The 24,345-nt window shown below is 43.5% G+C and overlaps 1 protein-coding gene across 1 annotated transcript in view; it reads left to right on the top strand.

Moving 5' to 3' along the window:
• galnt10 (polypeptide N-acetylgalactosaminyltransferase 10) overlaps positions 1–24,345 on the top strand; it is a 113,208-nt gene that overhangs the window by 68,377 nt on the left and 20,486 nt on the right. The window contains exons 5-6 of the mRNA XM_072374894.1: positions 7,910–8,095; positions 14,303–14,486. Of these exons, the coding sequence (XP_072230995.1) occupies positions 7,910–8,095; positions 14,303–14,486 (370 nt within the window). The remainder of the gene's footprint in view (positions 1–7,909; positions 8,096–14,302; positions 14,487–24,345) is intronic.

Genomic DNA, 24,345 nt, shown 5'->3' with positions numbered 1-24,345 from the left:
AGAACAACTTCAGTTTTGTCTGAATTTAAAAGCAGACAGTTCTGAGTCATCCAGGTCTTTATGTCTTTAAGACAGGCTTGTAGATAAGTACAGCTGAGTATCATCAGCATAACAATGGAAATTTATGCCATGCTGTCTGATAATGTTACCTAATGGAAGCATGTATAAAGTAAAAAGAATCAGTCCAAGCACAGAACCCTGAGGAACTCCATGACTTACTCCAACGTGTGAGGAAGATTCTTCATTTACAAGAACAAACTGGAATCTATTAGATAAATATGACTTAAACCAGCCTAATGCAGTTCCTTTAATCCCAATAACATGTTCAAGTCTCTGTAACAGAATGCTGTGATTGATCGTATCAAATGCAGCACTGAGATCCAACATGACAAGCACAGAAACAAGTCTGCTATCAGAGGCTAAGAGGAGATCATTGGTAACTTTCACCAGTGCTGTTTGTGTGCTATGATGCACTCTGAATCCTGACTGAAACTCTTCAAACAGATTATTTCTATGTAAATGATCACAAAGTTGAACTGCAACTATTTTTTCAAGAACTTTAGACAAAAAAGGGAGATTGGATATAGGTCGATAATTAGCCAACACTTCTGAATCAAGAGTAGGTTTTTTAAGTAAAGGTTTAATTACAGCAACCTTAAAAGTCTGAGGTACATATCCTATCAACAGACCGATTGAAGACCGATTGATCAAATCCAATATGGAAGTGTCAATTAAGGGGAAAACCTCCTTGAACAGTCTGGTTGGGATTGGGTCTAACATACAAGTTGACGGTTTAGAAGAGACTATTGCTGTTGTTAGCTCAGAAAGATAAACTGGGCAGAAGCTGTCTAAATACAATTCAGGTTCGAAAGATACTTCTGAAGCTGCTCTACTTGATGATACATCAGTGATAATAGTGGGAAGGATTCCATTAATCTTCTCTCTGATAGAAACAATTTTATTGATGAAGAATCTCATGAAATCATCACTGCTGAGAGTTAAAGGAATACATGGCTCAACAGAGCTCGGACTCTTTGTCAGCCTGGCAACAGTGCTGAAAAGAAACGTGGGATTATTCTTATTCTCTTCTATCAATAATGAATAATAAGCAGTTCTAGCTTTACAAAGTGCTTTCTTATACGTTATTAAACTATCTTTCCAGACTAATTGAGACTCTTCTAAATTAGAGGAACGCCACTGTCTCTCCAGCTTTCTTGCAGTCTGCTTTAATGCACGCAGCTGTGAATTATACCAAGGAGCCAACCTCGTCTGACTGATTACCTTCCTTTTCAGAGGGGCAACATTTTCCAGTGTTGTACGCATTGAAGCTATAGTGCTGTCAACAAGAGAGTCAAGTTCTACTGGAGTAAAATTTAGGTAGCCGTCCTCTGTCATATCAGCACATGGCAGTGAAGAAAAGGATGATGAAATCAACTCTTTAAATCTGGTTACAGCATTCTCTGACAGACACCTTCTATATGTAGAATTCTTCTCAGAAGCCGTATAGTCAAGTAATGTAAATTCAAAAGTTATTAAAAAATGGTCAGACAAGACAGGATTATGAGGGAACACTGTTAACTGCTCAATGCCATAAGTCAGCACCAAGGTCAAGGGTATGATTAAGGCAATGAGTAGGTCTGTGAACACTTTGAGAAAATCCAATAGAGTCTAATATAGAATTAAAGTTAATATTTAGGCTGTCATTTTCAACATCTACATGAATATTAAAGTCACCCACTACATTGACTTTATCTGTACTCAGCACTAACTGGGATAAAAACTCTGAGAATTCAGAGAGAAACTCAGAATAAGGGCCAGGTGTACGATACACAACAACAAACACAAGAGGTTTTTGTGATTTCCACTTTGGGTGGGAAAAACTGAGAATCAGAGATTCAAAAGAGCTAAAACTAATCTTGGGTCTAGGACTGATTAGCAACCCTGATCTGAAGATAGCTGCCACTCCTCCTCCTCTGCCTGTGGTTCGAGGAACGTGAACATTTAAATAGTCAGAGGGAGTTGATTCATTAATGCTAACATGATCCTCCTGCTGCAGCCAGGTTTCTGTAAGACAAAATATATCAACATGATGATCACAGATCAAATCATTCACTAACAGATACTTCGAATGGAGAGATCTAATATTCAGCAAACCACATTTAATAGTTTGATGTTTTTGTTTTAAATTTTTTTTGCACAAGAGGATTTGCTCCTTTTGTGTTTTTTGATTGAGGGGGGTACAGCATCAGGTGGGAAGCCACAGAGAAGTGTGTAAGACTACAGCTCTGCATCCTGGTCTCAACCCTGGGCTGTCATGTTTTTGGATGACTTATAAATTCATCCATATTTCTAGAAATGAGAGCCGCTCCTTCCAAAGTGGGATGGATGCCGTCTCTCCTCATCAGACCAGGTTTTCTCCAGAAAGATTGCCAATTATCTAAGTAGCCCACGTTCTTTGCTGGACACCATCTAGACAACCAGCGATTGAATGAGGACATGCGGCTAAACATGTCATCACTGGTCAGATTTGGCAGGGGTCCAGAGAAAACTATGGAGTCCGACATTGTTTTGGCAAAATTACAACATTAATTTTAGTGACCTCCGATTGGCGTAACCGGGTGTCATTACCGCCGCCGTGAATGACTATTTTACCGTATTTATGTTTATCCTTAGCCAGCAGTTTTAAATAGGATTCTATGTCGCCCGCTCTGGCCCCTGGAATACATTTGACTATGGTCGCTGGTGTCGCTAATGCCACGTTTCTGACTATAGAGCTGCCAATTACCAGGGTTTTGTCCTCAGCGGGTGTGTCGCTGAGTGGGGAAAATCTATTTGAAACGTGGACAGGTTGATGGTGAACCACGGGCTTGACTTTAGGACTATGACTCCTCTTCCTGACAGTCACCCAGCCACTCTTAAGACCCGGCTGCTCGGGATCTGCTCGGGGACGACTAACAGAGCGAGCTACGCTAGGTGGCTCCGCACTGACTAAAGGGGCCAGGCTCGCTATCGGGTGGTTTTCAACAGTGCAGAGCCGAGCTTCCAATTCAGATAACCTTGCCTCCAAAACTACAAAAAGACTACATTTGTTACATGTACCATTACCACTAAAGGAGAAGTAGGGAGAAGTAAGGTGATTATTAGTAGTTCAAGAGGAGCGAGAACTGTCACACTGCACACACAAAGCAACAGGAAGTGATGCAATACGTCTTACGCAAAGCAAAGCCGTCAGCCACTCCTTTCAAAAAGGAGAAACAATCCAAACTGCAGACACCACAGCTTCAGCTTTCCTGGAAGCCCTGATTTATCTGTTCTATCAGTCATGTTTCAAACATGCATTCATTGCATAGTCAACATTAGTACATTCTTACTTTGTTTTTTTTCCACACATTTTTGGCAAGGAAGACAAGCCTGTCTACTACATCTGACTTCAGGCATGTGCTGTGTCTTGTAACAATGCCCCCTCCAAAACTAAAAACCCTTTCTGATGGGGCACTGATGGGCAGGAACAGAGATATTTCTTGGCCAATGTACTGAGCTTTGGAAAGCTGGGTTTGTAGCGCTTCCACCACTGAAGTAGATTGGTGTCTGGGTCTGCCTCAGGGGTCAACAGGTAGGTTGCCAGCTCAGTCTCTGTTTTCACAGCCTCTGATTGGTGAGGAGACGGCACTAGCTATGTTTCTTTAAAGAAGGCACATATGCACAGCTGGACCAGGCAGCTGTTGTGGTTCTCTTGTTTCAGCAGACAGAGTCATCAGTTCAGTCACAGCTCTTTTTTATGTATCCCACCCTTTCTGGGTCAATGTAGGTTGTCCAGAACCTGGGGTCCATCAGTGAAGTCATGTCTAAGAGTTCATCCTTCACATGGTCGCTGTATTTATCATTAAGGTACTGCTGTATGTTTTTTTTTATTGTTTAAGTGAGCTCAGTGTCTTTCTCTGGTGGCTGTAGGAGACTGGTTTTGAACAAATGGAGGTTTAATGTAGGTAACACTGACATAAGCCTCACTAGACATGGCATCAGTAAAGTCTTAGAGTAGTCTAACAGCCTTATTTACAGACTCCAAAACATCAATGTCTTGCCAAGTGGGCGCACGATGCTGACTTTTCTTGTCTGAACCCAGGACACACGCTATCGCCTTTTCCTGTTCCAGAAATCTCTGTATAATTTATTGGTGTGAACCTAGTCGGAGAGGTGGGGTTCTTTCTCATTTCTTTTGTTTGACTTGAAGAGATGGGCTTTACTGAAGCTCATTTGAAATACTTCACAGCAGTGTGAAAAGAAAGAAGGATGAAGGGGAGAGTGGCAGGCAGAGATGAATCTCTGGATTTGCTTCCTTCATGGTAGTAGGTTTGGTTGGTTCTGCTTCTGATCAGTGCCTCTGCCATCCACAGAGATCATGACCACTTCTAGCTACTGCCAAGCAGTATTGAAATAGAGGCTGAATAAGAGAGGAATGAAGGGAAGTAACAAACGAGGTGCAGAATGTAAATGGTCAACAAAGCACAGAAGAAGCAACGGTGTGCAATGACATTAAAGACACTGTAACATTATTAGCTACTGTTATTTATACTGTAAAGGTGCCTTTCCTCCATCCCGTCCTCTGATATTCAGAATCCAGTTTGTGGTTGTGTAGGAGGAGTGAGCCATTTGTAAGAACTTGCTATCAAGGAAGAAAGACTGGCTGTGGTGATATTTATTAATGTGAGGCCCGTCTCTCCTCTGCAAATAAAGATTTTTTTTTTCAGTCATTGAAGCTTTTATTTTTCAGGTTTTAATAAATGCGTTGAAAAAGATTAAACAATTTGTTTGTCTTATTGTTGGAATTTTACTGATGAACATTACGTTTAATTTAAAGTTTTGCAACTTCCCTTCATGTTCTATTGTTTAGCTACATTATACTAAGGTATAACACCATTATTGTTCAGTATGATGAACTTGGATCAGAGTAGATCAGACAAGCAGGACGTTAAACAGTTAATCACAAAGCTTGCTTCGCCTTTAATAGTTTGGTTACTAAATTACAGGATAAACTGATGTTATTTTTGTCAGTATGATGAACAGGAGATGTGGCATAAGCAGCACTGAATCTTCTCTTCAAACAAGTTGAGGCTTGAAAAAAAAAAAAAAAAATTCTGCTGTACTGGTGCTCAATATTTAACCAAAATCTTACATATGATTTACACTTTTTACCCAGCTCATCTGTATATCCTGTCAGTTACCAGGGGATTCAGGACGCAGATGCAGGGTCGTGTGGTTTCAAGGGGATTTTATTTAATTAAATAAATACAGATCACGGCACTGCAGGGCGCTCTCCCGGCAGCGCAAAAGAAACTGGCTAAGAAACTCCTAAGCACTCTCCTCTGTACCTATGGTGGAGAAGGAGCACGGCTATGAAAGTTAACAAACATAAAATCTCTCCAAACTGGGAGGAAAACAGAAATGCTATGAAAACTTAACAAAGCAAAGACTCGCTCTCGAAATGAGGCGGAATAAAACAAAAGCGCACTCTTAACAAAACAGAGGCTCTATGAAACTTTAGCAATAACGAAAAGCTCTCCTTTAACGGAGGCGTCTAGGAATGGTGACAACAGAAATCGCTCCTTGAAAACGGAGGAAAAACAAGGCTATGAAACTTACCGTTACAATAAATAAACTAAGGCTATGGACATCAATAAATTACAAAGCAAGACAGCACTGCAGGAGAGTCGCTCGCTGCAGGCTCGTTTATTCTGTGGGTTCAAGACAAGACAAGAAGAGTGGCTGGTAATGTAGCTCAAAGTGAGACAACATACTGGCAACGAGACAAGGGAAATGCAGACTATTTAAACACACGAGGGACCAAGGGGAACAGGTGAAAACACTTGGGAATCAGGGAAGACAATCAGACGCTTGATACGGGAGGAAGGGCAAGTTACCTGAAACGAGAGGACAAGATTAGTGATTTTTCAAAATAAAACAGGAAATGACAAGATAAGACATGGAACGGGAAATAAACCGTGACATATCCCAGTGCCTCACCCTCTGGGCATCTAAAGAGTCTGAGAGTCCAGCCCTCTCCAGGAGTTTGGTTCCACAGCCAATGCTGTGTGACGAGGTGAGCCCAACTTTATATCGTCACCCAGGCCCCACACCTTTGCCTTACCCTTTCACCTGACCAGTCTACCTTAAGAGACCGTACTAGGGGCCAGGGCCCTTATCAACACAGCTCACAGTATCATGGAGGTACTCAAATCCTTCACTATGTTAAGGTGCTGATTCTTTGATAGGGTTCATCTAGATCTATTTAAAAAGTGTAAAAAGGAAACGCAGCTGAGTGTATATTATCATCTAGGCAATAAACCGATTAGATGTTAATGATTTTCCTAAATTACTCATTTATGGCATACACAAACTAAATTGAGAGCTGTTATAGAATTATATCACGCAACTATAAAAGCAGCCGTGGCTCTAAGAGTAGAGTGGCTACCCTCCAAGCAGAAATTTGATGGTTTCATCCCCGGTGAATCCATGGGTCCAAGTGACCTTGGGCAAGACAATGAAATATAGAGACTTTGTTGGTTGTCACAAAAACCGTATCAAAGTGCAACTTCCACTCACACAGCAAGTCTTTGTTACTATACAGTTAGCAATGCATACTTTAAGGTGTATGCTTTATCACCAAATTTTAAAATCATTTGAGAATTACTGATAAAGTGTGGGCAAGAAAGTATACTTGCATGTCTTTTTGATAGCTTTTGGGATATACATGACCAACCTAACCTTTTTTTTGGAGTATAAAGTTATGAAAATATAACTGCATCATCTGGGACATTTGAACATATTTTTTGACTGTATGATAGATGGAATGCTTTCCACTGAGTTAATGTAGACATCTGCTTTGGATGCAGTTAAGTAGTTTGTATTCCAAGATCAAAAAAGGCAGCTGAGCCTTATCTGTCAGGTTGCGACGAAGGTATTAGCATCAAGCCTGTCAAATTGATCTGTTTTGTGTTTACTCCTGGTGAACAACGTTGTGAGTGGAACCATCCTTATTGGATGTATCATATAGTTTGCACCATCTGGGATCTTTATCCAATCAAGATGTCATTAAATGCAAGCAGATTTCAGCAAGATGTCAAGGACTGAAACAGAGAATGAAAAGCAGTTGATGGAGATCTGTTGCATTATGGCTGGATTGATTGAATGATATTTTTACATTGACCTTTTAATGTGACAGTAGACAGACAACAAATATATATTGTCCCTAAATGTGGTTCCAAATCTAATTTAGTCACAGCACTTAATATTTGAGCAAAAACATTTATGGACTCCATTTTAGAGTTGAAATATTGAGAAATTGTGCATGTATAGGCTTTCTTTGATTGATTGATGTTTTTTTTTTAGATTTCCTCTACTTTAAAATTTTTTTCAGCTTTGTTGTTCCAGTATACCTGCTGTTTTAGCAAATGAGACGTGCATTTGTCTGATGTCTCCCTCTGTTTTGTGATTCATTGTGTTACTGTTGCTGGAAAAAAGATTTGTTAGCGGGTCGACGGGTCGGTACTGGAGGACACTCCAGTCATTTTGTGAAATTTTGACTGCTCATGTTAGGAGAGGTTGATTTAATTATTTTCTTATACTTCACAATAGAGTGTTCCTCTTGAGGCAACATTCTGCCTAATGGCTGCAGCAAAGGTAAAGGGTGGCAGTGAGAGATGAAAAGTAATGAAAAGTTTGATTTCTTTTTTCCCAGTATGGGAGAGTGTGTTGTGATGTAAAAGCCTAAAGGGGAACATGTAATTTGAGAGCATGTCGCAGAGGCAGATGTTCTCAGTTCTCAGTTCTCAGTTAATTGGCCTAATCCATTTACAATAATCTTGATTATTTCATCCTTTTAACTCTGCTGCCTCGCCTGTTCTCTTTTCAGAACACCTGAAGGTGGCGCTAGAGGAGTATATGGTCCGGTTGCCAAAGGTGCGCATCCTGAGGACCAAAAAGAGGGAAGGTCTGATAAGGACTCGCCTGCTTGGAGCCACTGCCGCTAAGGGAGAGGTCATCACATTCCTGGATTCTCATTGTGAAGCCAACATCAACTGGCTACCTCCATTGCTGGGTGAGGGAGAGTCCTGAGCATCACAGCCCTCTGATAAATCTTGAGGTGTGTTCACCATTGACGGGTTTAGTTAAGTTTAAACCAACTCTGGTGCCATGGCTCTGTTAGTGCGGATCATTTGAGGACATGTGAATGCTGTTAGCAAACCTTGATGTGGACTGGGATACCTTGGAAAGGGGTTATAGGTCTGCTTCCAAATGAGTCTTGGGGGTGCAGCTCTGATCAAAGACAACCAAACTTCAGGAATCAGTTCTTGATTTCAAGCTTGCCCTGTTGCTATGGACACTTGTACCGAATTGATCAGTACAAGTGATGGACCACAGTTTCCTTGCAGAATGTCCTCCTTAGTGGTTCCAATACAGGAACTTCTGGCACTGTCAGAAAATTAATACCAAATTAGCCTACTTAAATCCAGTGCCGGTAATAACAGTGTTGGAGTATAATAGCGTTACTAACGGCATTATTTTTTTCAGTAACGAGTAATCTGATTAATTACTATTCCCATTGTTGCAACGCCGTTGCCTTTACTGAGAATGTGAAGTGGCGCGTTACTGCAATTTGGTTGAATGAAACGCAAAGTGTCAGGTTTTGGCCACGCATCAACTGCCTGGAGAGAGCAGGGGTGGGGGTGATGATGCCGTTGCTAATGCGATGATGATTGGCTGTGTGGGCGGATTATGCTCTGCTCACTGCACACTCCGACTGCCAAACACAACAAGACAGCGACTATGGCGACGAGCCAGGGAAATTCAAAGGTAGCGTTCTCAAACTGGAAGTACCGGCACTACTTCTTGCTCATTTTAATCAAAGAATATTTATGTAACATGCACGCTATGCCCAATGAAAAAAGACTTTATCCACATCTGCCTCACGCAACCGAATCTTATGAAGCACCTCACATGAACACATGCTAACATGACACTTGTTGCTGCTGCTGCTAACCCAACCCATCCATCCATCCATCATCTGCCGCTTATCCGGGGGTCTGGTCGCGGGGGCAGCAGCTTGAGCAGAGAAACCCAGACGTCCTCCAGCTCTTCCGGGGAGAACCCGGGGCGTTCCCAGGCTAGCCGAGAGACGTAGTCTCTCCAACGTGTCCTGGGTCTTCCCCGGGGTCTCCTCCCAGTGGGACGTGCCCGGAACACCTCCCCAGGGAGGCGTCCAGGGGGCATCCTAACCAGATGCCCGAGCCACCTCATCTGACTCCTCTCAATGCGGAGGAGCAGCGGTTCTACTCCGAGCCCCTCCCGGGTGACTGAGCTTCTCACCCTATCTCTAAGGGAGAGCCAGACACCCTGCGGAGGAAACCCATTTCGGCCAATTGTATTCGCAATCTTGTTCTTTCGGTCACTACCCACAACTCGTGACCATAGGTGAGGATGGGAACGTAGATTGACCAGTAAACAGAGAGCTTCGCTTTCTGGCTCAGCTCCTTCTTCACAACGACGGGTCGGTGCAGAGCCCGCAATACTGCAGACGCCGCACCGATCCGCCCGTCAAGCTCAAGCTCCATTCGTCCCTCACTCGTGAACAAGACCCCAAGATACTAACCCCAAGCCCAAATATGTAAATATAATATTCTGTTTATTGTGCAGCAGGCCTGAAATACAGTTACAGAGATTTGTACTACTTAATGGCCAGATTTTGTTTTGTTTCGTTTTAAGTTTGCACGTTTCTTAATTTTGCACTTGAATTTTATTTTCAATATTTATTTTTTATATATTTTATTTCTATGCATGTCATATGGCAGGCTGCAATCTATTGAGTTTAAATAAATACTAAATGTTCTAAAATACTGTATATAGTGTTTTTAATTCTTCATTCAGTTAATATAAACAACTTTGATGTTGATAATGTTATAGAACGTAATAGCGTATAGAACATGAAAAATAACGTCACAGTTACTTTGCTGAGTCACTAATTACTCTGAGTTACTAACTCAATTACGTTTTGGGAGAAGTAAAGTAAGATGACCAACACTGCTTAAATCAAACTAGCTTTTTTATCCCGATACATAGCATTGTTCTGTCAACAAAATATAGGTCAGAGAAGCCTGGTAATGGTATGACCTTGGCCATCTGTTGGTTTCTAGTGTGAGAGGTAAAGCTATCCATAATTAAACTCCTGCCTTGGTCTGGACCAGAAAGCACAACTAAAAGTGTAAACACACCCTTACCATAAATCCCTGTTGTAACATCCTTAGTGTAGCAGTTTAGCAAAAGTGGCAGAGCAAATACCAAGTGTACTCAGTTTTGCAGAGAAAAACATATTCAGATTTTTTTGTTTTCGTGTGGTTTAGCAGAGATAAGGAAAATAACTATGTCATTCTGTTCTGTCCTCGCTGAGGTGTGATAACTCCAACTAGACAGTGAGCTAAACTCTCTCTATATTCATGAACATGAAGAATGCCGTAGTTTTGTTTGCAGATTTATTTTCACTCTTCACATTGTACTGAATCCATACAAAAGAAATGAGCTAAGAGAGAGTGAAACTAGGAAAAAACAGACAATATTGGAATTAGTTACCAAGCTTCATAAACATGAACTTAAATCAGAGATTTTCTAAATTATTCCTGTGCAAATTATTCAACAGCTTAACCAACTGGTAATGCTAACATGCCCATGAGATAATAATAACTCGTTTTTTATAATATGAATTTAACATACTTATGAATTAACTTATCCAGAACAAAAATGTAATACATACAAGCGATGCCTCTGCTGATGAATCAACAGGTGAGATACATTTCCTCTGGTGTAATGGCCTGCATGGATCACCAGCCTGCTGTCTTTTTTAACATCGTTAGCACGTTTTAGCGATCTTTTTTCTACTTCAGGTTTTAGCTCAGAACACAACTTCAAAATAAGAACCTGCGTGAAACGTCAAAATAAGAGTCTGCATAAAACAGAAAGTATACACTATTAATTGCATGAAAATTCAGCCTAAATGCCTGAGAGGCAGAACACTCTCCGTCTGACCTTAAAGGTCACTATTGACTATCAACTGTTTCTGAACCTTAAACATCAGTCTTTTGACAGAAGAAGAACGACTTCTGACACCGGTCTCAGGAACACCTTCGCAGAACCTTGATCCGATGTCCTGAGCTCAACCTTCCTCACTGTGCTGTCTCTCCCTGGGTACATGGCTGTAATCTTTGCCTTTGGCCACGTGTTGCGTGCGGCTTGACTGTCCCGTTGGGAATCTCTCCATTTCCGGCGGGCTTGTAGAGTGAGGAGGAATTCTTGACGCCAGCGACGCCAAAACCTGTCAGCGAGACTTGCACTTGTCTCCATTGTCTGCTGTAGAGATCCTTGTCTGTGAAGTCTCCATTTGGTGGGGCAACCCCAACCTTCTGGGTAAGTATCATTGCAGGTGACAATATGAAGGGTGACTCCGGGTCAGTGGAGACTGGGACGAGAGGTCTGGCGTTGATTATCGCGACCACTTGCGCCATGAGTGTGCACAGGATGTCGTGGGTAAGTTGTCTGTTCTCTTGTAACAGGATTGCATCCAAGATCCTTCTTGACAGGCCTATCATACGTTCCCACGATCCTCCCATATGGGACGCATGAGGAGGATTGAACACCCATGAGCACCCCTGCTTGATCAAGAAGTTCTGCACTGTCACATCAGGTTGTTGTTGGCTTATTCCCAGTTCCTTTGCAGCGGCCACAAAGTTTGTTCCACAGTCTGATCGGATCTGCTTTGCAGGCCCCTGTATGGCAAAGAAACGTCTCAGTGCATTTATACAACTGGACGTGTCTAAGGACTCTATGATCTCTATGTGCACGGCTCGGGAGGTCATGCAGCAGAAGAGCATAGCCCATCTCTTGCTTTGGGCTTGTCCACCTCTTGTACGCCTGAAGACAACTCGCCAGGGTCTGAATACATCGACACCAACATAGGTGAAGGGTGGTCCTGTGTGTAAATGGAGGTATGTCGGCCATAAGTTGTTCCTCTGTTTTCCGGCGTATCTTTCAGCACATGACACATTTGTGCAGGACTGACACGCTAAGCCTTTTTCCCCCTATGACCCAGAAGCCAGCTGAGAGCCCCTTCTGTGAAGTGGCGGCCCTGATGCTTGACATCCTCGTGGTACTGTCGCACCAACAGCAGTGAAACGTGACTGTTTTTGGACAAGATGATGGGGTTCTTTTCCTGTATGCTCAAGTCAGCATGTTTCAATCTGCCACCGACACAAATCAGGTCATCTTCGAGAACAAGTCTGAGCTTCTGAAGGGAACTGTCTTTGGTTACAGCCTGTCCGAGCTTGAGAGCTGTGAACTCTTTTGCAAAGACTTCTTCTTGAGCAGTTCTGATGATGACGTGTCTCGCCTGAGACAATTCATCCAGTGTATGTGGGAGGTTGCAGCGGTTCCATCCTCTACATTTGCTGGGCCCTTTGTTGTATCTGTAAGCTTTAGCTACATGAATGAGTAGTACAATAGCTCTGATGAGGGAGTGCATAGATGAAAAGCGCTGAAAGGTGCAGCGGAAAGACCTCTCCCTAGAGTCTGCGTCAGGAAACTACTCACTTCAGGGCGAATTTCCATGTCCGATTCCGGGTTTAGAAGTTCAAACGATTTGCTTGACTCTTCATTCTGTAGACTTCGTTTGTACAAAAAAGCTGGTCCAGTGAACCACGTTGTCTGAGTCAGTTGGTATGCAGGAACTGACCTGGATGCATGGTCAGCTGGGTTGTTCTCTGTGTGGACGTAGAACCATTGGTCGGGTCTCGTGGACTGCCTAATTCGGCGGACTCGATTGTGAACGTAGGCGTAGAAGTGTTTGGTCTGATTGTGAATGTATCCAAGCACGACCTTGCTGTCACAATAGAACCTGATCGCATCCAGCTTCGTGTCAAGTTCGTCTTGAATGAGTTCTGCGACTTCCACAGCTAACACTGCGGCACACAATTCCAGCTGAGGTATGGTAGGTTCGGACTGTGGAGCTACCTTAGCCTCAGAACACAACTTCAAAATAAGAGTCTGCGTGAAACGTCAAAATAAGAGTCTGCATAACACTATTAATTATTATACACTATTATTATACACTATTAATTGCAGGAAAATTCAGCCTAAATGCCTGAGAGGCAGAACACATTCTGAAAAACTCAATTCACAAATTTTTTATTTCAGTCAAAATAATAAGCCTTCTACTTCATGGACACTGTTTGACACAAGCTCAATAAAACAATGGGGGCTAAAAAGCTTGAAGAATAGGTACACTGCATTTTCTAACTCAGGAAATGATGAGTAGATAGATGATGCATTCCCACTATCACTTTTCAGTGAAGGTGCAGATTATTGTGTGAACATTTACATTTGGTGTTCATCTTTTTGAAATGGGTCTCAATATATTGTTGATCACAGCTGGCTTTGCTATATTCTTATCCTCTTGTACCACCAAACAAGCTTTAACAACCTCTAATGTCCTCCATTTGTTACAATCCTAACATCAGGCTTTTTCCCTATTTCAGCACCAACATTGGTTCATGAATTTCACAAAGCTCCAAGATGTCAGAAATTGGCAGGACACAGCACACACTTGCAGGATAGATTTCAAAGTAAGATAGTTTTTTATAAATAAACGTCTTAACAGGTCTCCGCTCAGTGAAACAAACACTATGAAACACTCTATGACACTGAACTCTTTAATTAAAGTAGAGACAGATGTCTGTATAAAACTTTATCAAAAATAACTAAACAAAACCTGAAGTGACAAGACAATGTGCAAAAACAAAAAGTAACCATGGAACATTACACAAGACAGGTTTTTGTGACTTTCAATTGGCCGAAGATCTGTCTGAGAACATTTACATGCTGCACAGAACCATGTTAACAATTAATTTTCAGTCCTACAAGGCCTGCATACCCAGCTTCGTTGTTAATTTTTCTCCGAGAGGGGCTAGAACTTACTAAATATTTATGCTTGTGTTGTATTGAGACTCGTTTAAATTATATTTTTCATGAGTTATTAAATTCAATGAGAAAGGTCACTTTTCAGACTTTCAAATAAACTTTTTTTAAACTTCTTTTTACTTTCATTTGAAATATTTAGGTGCCTTGTTTGAAAAGGTCCCAAACATCCGCAGTCTTTGAAAAGAGTGGCAAATATGCATTGTTGTTTTACTGTTGAAGGTCTAGACAAAGAAAAACAATCTGGTATTAACTTTTTGCCATGTGTACCTCCATCTATGTCTCTCAGACCGAATTGCCCAGAACAGAAAGACCATTGTGTGTCCAATGATCGATGTTATTGACCACGACAACTTTGGCTACGAAACGCAGGCAGGTGATGCCATGCGAGGGGCGTTTGACTGGGAAATGTACTACAAACGGATCCCCATCCCTGCAGAGCTGCAGAAGGATGACCCCAGTGAACCTTTTGAGTGAGTAGAGTTATTTTTGACACATCTGGTGTCAAGGTCTTTTATCAGCACTGCTTTACTCAGACACGCATTTACATGCATGTGACATAGGGCCCTTACTAACACCCACATTAAGCTGCTAGATCTGAAAATGAATCCTTTCTGTTACACTTTAGCCTTTTATCCACTGCGTCTCCCAGAATATATGAAGAAATTGAGCATTTTTAGATTAAGTCACATGTCTAAATTATGTTTTTACATTTCAGACAGAGAATTAAGCTTTTGCAGATGTCCGTGAAACTGTGTGGTAATGAAATTTAGAGGATTGTGTCTATCTTAACTTTTGGATTATTTTTAGTCATTCTTGATTTTTACCCAAATGCTAGTATGGATGTAGTATGTTTACAGATCCAACCGCTTTAGTGTGACTTTGACCAGTATGTTGCCACATTGTATTAACAGTAAAATTCAAATTTATTATTTATGTATTTACATATTTAAAGACCACTTTGACTGGAAGTATATTTGCTGTTAACTATGTGTGCATGTCTATCATTGCTGCTTTGCGTATACTACGCTTTTTGGGATCCTCTAGTAACAAGCATACTACATGGGCAAGTATATAAGCAGTTGCGCTGAGAACATTGCTTATATGAATGCGAGTTGAAACAGCAAGAATATTTCCAGCTGTATTCACCACAAGCAACTGGGCTTCCAGATTTGTCTAGGGTCATTAACAGAAAACTTCCAATACTTTGTTTGTGCACATTCCAGTAGCTGCAGTAAGCAAAGTAGCTGCTGGGTGCAGTACCGGAGCTTTGGAATGAGGTTTTTGCATATTGAAAGGCTTACTCAGTTCATGGAGGTATTAGTGGCAGGAAAATTACTTTCTATAGTGAATGGAGCACTTAACTGTTTCCTAGGATTTTGTTTGCATTTTTCCATAGAAACTATTTCAGAATGAAACCTGCAAAAAGTATAGCATCTTCAGTTTTAGTGTCTTTTGTAACAGAAATGTGCTGACACTAAGCTCTGAACAACACATCTATCATTTTATAATTGTTATGACCCTGCTTGGCTTGGGTTAGAGGGAACTATCGTAAAATATATCCAGATGGGAAGTTGAAGTTTAAAGGTTAATTGAGGAGAACAAAGAAATCAAAAAGACAAGATAAACCATAGGAACTTAAGGCAGAAAGGGCAACTCTTATAGAAAAATAATCAACACATAAAAGAATCTTTCCCAAATATTTTGAGAACTTAACTACTAAGAAAAAGAAAAACCAAAAAGTCTAACTAACTACAAGGCTAACCAAACAGAATTACACAAGGAGAAGCACCTCGATACCTAGGCTATGCAGAACTACTGAGCTCAACAAGATGCAAAACTAACTAAGATCTTGCCCAGCCTCTAAAGCAATTCAAGGCTCTTTAACAAAATCACAGCAACAGTTATCTCAAGGACCTTGGAGAGGAGTGAGAGGTTGGATACGGGCCAGAAATTTGCAAGGACTTCAGGGCTCAGGGTGGGTTTTTTGAGGAGTGGTCTGATTATGGCAGTTTTCAGATCAGGTGGAATGTGACCGTTCAGAAGTGACTGGTTGATCACTGCGGTGGTGAGGGGTGAGATGGTGGAGATGTGCGCCTTTACTAAAGCTGTAGGAAAAGGGTCAAGGGCACAGGTGGAGGGCTTCATCATCTTATTAATTTCCTTGATCTCCTGATGCGTTACCTCTGCAAAGGAGCACAGCAACCTGAAGATCCCAAACTGTGGGTTGGCAGGTGGGATCAGTGTAGCTGGGGGTCCAGAGAGGGCTGAGTGGAAGTTGTCAATTTTTGTTTAAAAAAATTCCATAAATTTATTCCAGTGGTCCTCTCTGAGTCCTGTGAGTGTGGAGGTCTGGGGTTTTGAGAAGATGATGGATCGTGGAAAACAGCTGCGTGGAATTTTCAGAATGTTTTTGGATGATGTTTGGGTAGAACTGTGACCGTGCCTCTTTGAGCGACTTTGAATAAGCCATGTTCTCGGTAGGCCAATCTGTGCACAGTGAGTCCAGTAGATTTGTAACGTCGCTCAATGACACAGCCAGCTGCCTTCATTCACCACTGTTTACTGGTAAACCAGGGGGCTGAACGGGAGAAAATGACTGTCCTGACTCTGACAGGCGCATGGATATCCAGGATTACACCCAGGGTTTTATTGTAAAAATCATTGAAGAAGTGTTTTTGGAGAGGAAATGCTGCATATCTCTCAGACAGTCTGAGTTAATGTTTTTTAAATTTCTGAAAAAAATTTGGCGTTTGGGCTTGTTGAGGAGGGATGAAAAGGAATCTCCATGGAAATGACTTTATGGTCAGACACCCCCAGATCATACACACACAGGTTGTTTACAGGAGTCAGTAATGACCAGATCAAGGGTGTGACCTTTGGTGTGTGTGGGGACATCAATGTGTTGTCTGAGGTTAAATGAGTCCAAGACATGCAGAAATTCGGCAGTAAAGACACCGTAAGGTTTGTCCACATGTATGTTCATGTCTCTCAGAATTAAGATATTAGAGGATGTTGTGCAGAATGTTGAGGGGAGGCTGCGCATCTCTGGAATGAAGAATGAATTTGATTTAGGTGGTCGATAGATTAGACGTATTGTCATGGACAATGGGGGGTTTGCATTTAAATCCAAGACATTCAAACGTGGACAGGTCTGAGAGGGAAAAGGGGGACAATTCCAGGTGACTGTAGTATGTTACAGGCAAAACGCCGCCGCGCCCTGTGGTAAAGGCTTTTTGAAGGTAGCTGTGGCCAGGAGGACAAGTCGCATTTAAAACAGAAAAAAAATCCGTTTGTTGCCAGGTTTCTGTAAGACATATGAAGTCCAAGCATTTGTCCTGGATGTGGCTGTGAATAAGGCAGGATTTGTTTGCGATTGATTGTGTATTAAAAAGTTAAATTTTGATGTAAGACAGCCTAGCGTTTTTGAATTTGCCTGAGCAGACTGAAATCTACTTTGCGTCTGTTGTCAAGTTGCTTGTATGTCCGGGACTACAAATTCCTAGAGCGTCGGCGCTCTGATGACGTCGGCGAGATGCGACTGGATGCACAGCTGATCAGAGGGATGGAACTGCATACCCAGACCGGGAATAAACAAACCTTAGACGGGATCCTCTGTGGATATAACAGGGCCGGCAAAGGAGTCCAAGTGCTCTGATGAGTGTTATGCAGGATGGGGTGGTGTAGTTCTTGTACTCCATCAGCTGGGTAGCGGAATATGACAACATGCCAGTTCCGCAGGCAGTGAGTCTGCTGTTAGCCGTTAGCCACTAAGGCGATGCGCCCACCCGGTACATGGAGGTCATCAGTGCCGTAGTTGGAGGAGTCAGACCCAGTAAAGATGGGACACGGTGGTCGCCAAAATGGAGTTGTGCCTGGTATCAAAATAGGGTTCTGAGATCTGCTGTCACCCACATTAGCCGAGTTGGTAGTCGTCATCCTTTGCTGCCTAGAATTTGATGGGCTATCGGTAAGATCCGACAATGCACACAGAACCGACAGAATTATACTTCTTTTTTTTTTTTTCCCCCTTGTCCTGTTCAGCATTATGGCAACAGAATTGTAGTCTGAATACCTTTGATGCCAAACAGATTTGCTTTGCCAAGGGAAGTTTTATAAATGTAAAGCTCCCCCTGATGCCCATTTATTTATTTCTGTTTACAATATATAAGATGTAATAGAACTGAACCGGACCGGGGGACAAGGAAAGAAGAACAGACAGACAACCAGCTGCTACACCTGTAAAAAACAAAACAGACAACAATCCATGGCCTCTGAGGGGAATCCAGCCATAGGGCCACCAGGAGCACCTGAAAGCAGACAAGCAGAGAAAAAACACACAAACAAACAAAAACAAGCACAAGAAGCAGCAATCGCATACAACACAGCTGTGAATATAGATGACCTGAGACGACATGATAACACATCAACTGCTTAGCGAGCATGCTACTGGGCTAATAAATGTGTGTGTGTGTGTGTGTGTGTGAGAACATGCAACACCCACGGCACAGGACCTACATGGTAACCGTGCTTAGTTATGAGTGTATAAGTGTACAGAGCCACAATCCACAGCCCCCCCAGCAATCAGAAGGAGGTAGAGAGGGCCACAAGACCCAGGCCACCAGCAGCCCCCACAGAGCACAGAACCCAGGAAGCCCACCTCAGGGGCAACCACGCATCCACCCAGAAGACTGCAGAGGAAGCCCCCGGACAGAGCCCCCATAAGCATAGGGCAGAGGCCCTCCGGGAGCCAGGGGCAACAGCCCACCGACCCCGCCAGGCCCTAGCCGCCCAGACATGGGCCGTGCACTGGACCCGGGCCCCAGGAGCCCGAGTGCCCCCAAACCCCCCGGCAGAGGCCCCACCCAATACCCAGGAGGGCCAAGCGCCCCAGACAGCCACACAGTGGGTCAGCGCCTGCCCCAGTCCCCTGGCCAAGTGCCCTGGGAGTCAAGACGTGCCCACAGGTGGGTGAAGTCGCGAGCAGCGGGGAGAGGCAACGCCGCCCCCCCATCGGGAGAAGCACAGGCAGGCCAGGCGACAGCAAGTCCCAGATCCAGGCCCAATCATTACCACACACACTTTCACGTCCCACACATCCACACGTCCTCCCTCCCTCGACTTCGCTGGGGTGTAGTGCAGCGGGTACACCAGGGGGCCAGCAGCCCCCCAGCCACCACAGACCCCGAACCAGCAGAACAATTAATTAATCCTCTTGACCCCTCCCGCCCCGAGCAGCAACCAGGAAGCAGGGGTGTGGGAAGAAGGCCCCTCCCCTCATCCTTCTGGCTCTTCAATATTTTCTAATAGTGAGCGATTAAAATTGAGGGGCAGCCAAACTTATAGAACTGGGAGCGCGGCCCTCTGGGCAGCCTACATACCCAAAGAGCCCCGCCCACCCGATGCCACTCAGTGTAACCACCCCCCAAGACCTAATGTGTGTGTGTGAGTGTGTTTGATAAGTAGTAGTGTCTAAGGTGTAATTAAAACAGGGGCGGGGAACTGCAGAGTGCAACCAAAGGGGACCACCTACGTGGCCCCATCCACTACACCCCACAGAACACACACGCCCCCAAAACCCTTCATGTGTGAGTGTGTGCTGTGTACAGGAGCCAGAAGGGAGAGGGGTATGGGGATATACACCGGAGAGGGCAGCCAGGGACTGGCTGCAATAGGCATCCCCGCTACCTGGGAGCCAACCCAGGGCAGGAGGGGCTGATGTCCACCAGGCTCGGGGCCTGCAGCGACCATATTCCGGGAGCCCCTGTACCCCCATCCCGCCCCAACCCACCCCGGAGGACCTCTACAAAAAACAAACAAACAACAACAAAAAACAAACAAACAAACCACCCGGTCACACCAGTCGCAGCAGCCCGGGCCTGAGACCCACCATCACCCAGGCCCCCCCAGACCCCCCCCAACAGGGGAAAAGCACCCCCCCCCCCACCGCACGCCCCAACACCCTGAAAAAAAAAAAACAACCATCTGCGGACACCTTGGAGGTCCCAGAGCAACAAGCCTGGCACCAGGACCTGCACCAACCCACCCATACTGTGGTGCGTCCAGGGTAACCCAGCCCCCCCAGGCACAGGCAGGGCCCCCCCCCCGGGCGCAAGGCAGCGCCCAGCCACCAGGGCCAAGGCCCAGCACCACTACCCACGCCAGAGCGGCCAGGCCACCCGGCATAGAGCCAGCAGCCACCACCCCAAGGCCCCTAAGGGACCCCGCCCCACACCGCAAGACAGTCCCACCCGCAAGCCCCCAAAACTGCCCTCCAAGCCCGACACACAGTCCCCCCCAGCAATGACCAACCCGGTCCCCACGACCCGAGAGACCACCAGACGCCCGAAGCCACACAGCCCCCCCCAGCACACACCCAACCGCCCAGAGCGACGGGACACCACCACTATGTGATAAAGCTAATCAGAGGGGACCAGAGAGAATTAAATTCAGCCAATTGATGTTTTGAGGAGGCAGACATTGTTTCCATGCTAATATAGTCTAAAAGAACATTTCTAAACTGGTTAATACACAGATTGTTCTTCACTTTCCAGTTCATGAGAATAGTTTTCTTTGCGATACATAACACTGTGAGAACCATGTGTGCTGAGTTAATTTCCATGTTGATGTTGTCTAAGTCACCCAGTATGCACAGTGTGGGGCATGCAGGGATGCTACACTTTAGCCATGTTGATAGGTCCTCACAGACTTCAAGCCAGAACTTCTGGACAGGCGCACAGAACCACAAAGCGTGTGCATAAACATCAGGTGTGTTATCTGTGCAATGTAAGCAGATGTTTGAGTGTGTTAGACCCATCCTGAACATCCTTTGTCCTGTATAGTGTGTTCTATGAAGGATTTTGTATTGTATGAGCTGTAAATTAGAATTCTGAGTCATTCTGAAGGTGTTCAAACATATTTGTGGCCAGAAGCTATGACTAGAACTAATGGATAAATCTGCCTCCCATTTTGAGGATGGAAGAGACATTGTGTCATCCCCTCTACAAGAAGTATAATTCTTGTAGAGGGGCCGCAATAATAACAGCACAATGTACTTAAAGTTGAACTATATCACTTCTTGAAGCTGTAGCAGATGGAAAAGCGGCGATCAGGACAACGTCAGCATCCTCTCCACCCAGATAACCCTGCTCAACCCAGCTCCTCGTTATTCTCTCATTTGTGACAATTATTGTAAATTGTAACTGTGGAAGATTGAATGCAAGAGAATATACAAGATTCACATTTACGCTTTTACTGTTTGTAAACAAACCATCTTGTTTTGATCCTGGTTGATCTTTTTTTGTGATCGTGTGCTTCTGTTCAGGTGTGAAAACGGGTCCTCTGCCACCCCCTGTGAAGTTGTCTTGCAGTCCTATGTGGAAAAAATATAGTATGCAAAACACAAAATTGAGTAAGATAAAATGTCACTGTCCCCCCCATGAGCTGACACCTTACCGTGGTGGAGGGGTTTGTGTGTCCCACTGATTCTGGAAGCCATGTTGTCCGGGGCTTTAAGCCCTTGGTAGGGTCACCCAAGGCAAACAGATCTTAGATGAGGGACCAGAACAGCTCACAAGACCCCCTAGGAAGAAAAAGACCTTCCCTTGGGGAGTCCTATGGGGGGTGCTCCGGGAGTATGGCGTGCCGGACCCCTTGATAGGGGCTGTTCAATCTCTGTAAGACCGGTGTCAGAGTTTGGTCCGCATTGCCGGCAGTAAGTCGGGGGTGTCACCAATTCTGTTCATAATCTTTATGGACAGAATTTCTAGGTGCTGCCAGGGCATTGAGGGGGTCCAATTTGGCGACCTCAGAATCGGGTCTCTGCTTTTTGCGAATGATGTGGTTCTGTTAGCGTTGTCGGGCCGTGACCTTCAGCTCTTACCTGAGCAGTTCGCAGCCGAGTGTGAAGCGTCTGGGATGAGAATCAGCACCTCCAAATCAGAGACCATAGTCCTCATCCGGAAAAGGGTGGATTGCCCTCTCTGGGTTGGGAATGAGATCATTCCCCATGTGGGGGAGTTCAAGTATCTCAGGGTCTTGTTCACGAGTGAGGGACAAATGTAGCGGGAGATGCAGTATTACAGTACTGTTAGATTACATACCTGTTCTATAGATAAAAAGTCTGAATGATAGAGGACACAGTTGTTCTCCCAACATTTGGCTGCATCCTCCGACCAGCCTTGGCCATTGTAAGCCCATGAGAACGTGGTCTACAAGTGTGGCTCTTATCTCATCAGGAATGCGCTTATGTCATCGGCCTCTTCTGCCTCTTCCTGTGTTTTGCTATCCAACTCTTCTGTCATGCGGCCTCACTCCTCTTTCTCTTCCTCCTCTTCTTCTTCTTCTCTCTGGCTGTTGAACCCGTCCAATCCCTTGTCCTTCCAATGTCAGACATTGTAACATTGTGTTGTGCTTCCGCAATATACAGTATATACTTGCCAGTTGACAGTTCATGAGATGCACCTTTGAGCTATTTCAGGAGACTGGTAGATCAGTGGTTGATCTAATGCTTCACACATTTCCCTTCGTTAGAGAAAGTCAAGATTCAATTGGGAGCAATTTACCAATTCAGGACAGATTTAGAAAAAAAGTTTTTTGTACCAAGGCATTTCCAACTTGTACAAAGAAGTGAGAAACTGCTTTTTTGATGTGCAAAAGTGACACAATGATGTAAAGATTGAGCAATTAGTTTTGAAAATTTCAATTTTGATATGAGAAATGTACCAAAGCAACTGAGAAAATTAGGCAAAGTAGTCAATTCTTTGTTTCATCTGATCAGAGGATTTTTCTTCTCATGGTCTTGATGTCAGTCAGGGGCTTTTTGGCAAAGTCCTAAGGTTCTGCAATCTTCACAGAATAAATCTGGATCTCATTCAGATAGACCATTGGTTAGTTGCTTATTTGTCTGACAAACCCCCCTCTTCCTCAATCTCGGTAGTCTTTTGGCAATTCCAAACTTAATCAGTTTTAGAATGATAAAGGCTGTTGTGCTTTTATAACATTTCAATCCTGAAGATATAGTTGTCGACTTCTCCAGATCTGTATTTCAGGTCTCTTGACAATTATTACCCAGCTTTGTTTTCAATCCAAGGTATGGGTATGAACTTTCCATCACATCTAGTTAGGTTAATTAAGCACAAGCAGACTGTAAAATTTAACAAATAACTCAAGGACCAGTGATGTAAGCACAGTACACCATAGCTCAGTTTGCTGGTGTCATAAGAAAATAAATTATTATCTATATAAACTAAACATTTAACTCACAACATTTGAGTATTTTCTTTATTTAAATGATTTGAAAACCATGTAACTACATGTCCCTTGTTATGTTGATATGATATAGAAATGAGGGCCCAAATAACTAAAAACACAACACAGCTAAGACCCGGTGTAGCATCTGTGAAACACATAGTGTCAGCTACATTCATATAGTATTGTAGCATTGCTTACTCAGTAATTTTTCCATATTTTCTATGTAGCACTTACAACAATATGTATATTTGATTGATAGAAATGATACAGATATTACTGTTGCAGATTTCCTGACCATCTGGTAAAGGACGTGTTGTTTCATGTATTTTCACTGAAGGAGTTGGGGCTTTACTAAAGTCAACATGATAAAATTTTCTTGAGTGAAAAATTTAATAATACCTGAGCAACATTGTCCACAAGTCTGTCAAGTTAATTTTTAGATTTTTCACTCAATGAATAATCTTGGTTCACAAGTGGTACTGAAAGAACCTGATGAGGGATCACTTATGACAGGGAAAAGTCATGTCTGCACAAAGCTATGAAGCAAAACCTCTAACTGTTGTAATATTTCAGTCTGAACAAAAATGGCAAACTTAATGACAGCTTGGAATGCATACAATGTTCAATTTACTTTCTTTTTTAAAACAGAATTTTGTTAAATGTCTTCTTACTGTTTTAATATTTCATTATTATTTCCCATACAATTTAAAAAAAAATTGTTACTTAGCATTGCAGGAGCTGCACTGCGAGCAGTGACTTTACATCAACTCATTACCATTTTACCTAACCCAAGATGCCACCCAACTCCTGGTGCAGGCCATGGTCATCTCCCGCCTTGACTACTGCAATGCTCTCCTAACTGGTCTCCCAGCCTGTACTATGAAACCTCTGCAGATGGTCCAGAACGCAGCGGCGCATCTGGTCTTCGATCAGCCTAAAAGAACACACGTCACCCATCTGTTCATTGAACTCCACTGGCTACCCTTAGCCGCCCGCATCAAATTCAAGTCACTGATGTTAGCCTACAAAGTGCTTAATGGAACGGCTCCCATCTACTTGAATGCTCTTGCAAAGGCTTAT

Source organism: Leuresthes tenuis, unplaced genomic scaffold, assembly GCF_036924035.1.
Source record: "Leuresthes tenuis unplaced genomic scaffold, fLeuTen1.0.hap1 SCAF_21, whole genome shotgun sequence".
NCBI classification, from domain to species: domain Eukaryota; kingdom Metazoa; phylum Chordata; class Actinopteri; order Atheriniformes; family Atherinopsidae; genus Leuresthes; species Leuresthes tenuis.
This window is presented reverse-complemented; position numbering and strand designations above follow the sequence as displayed.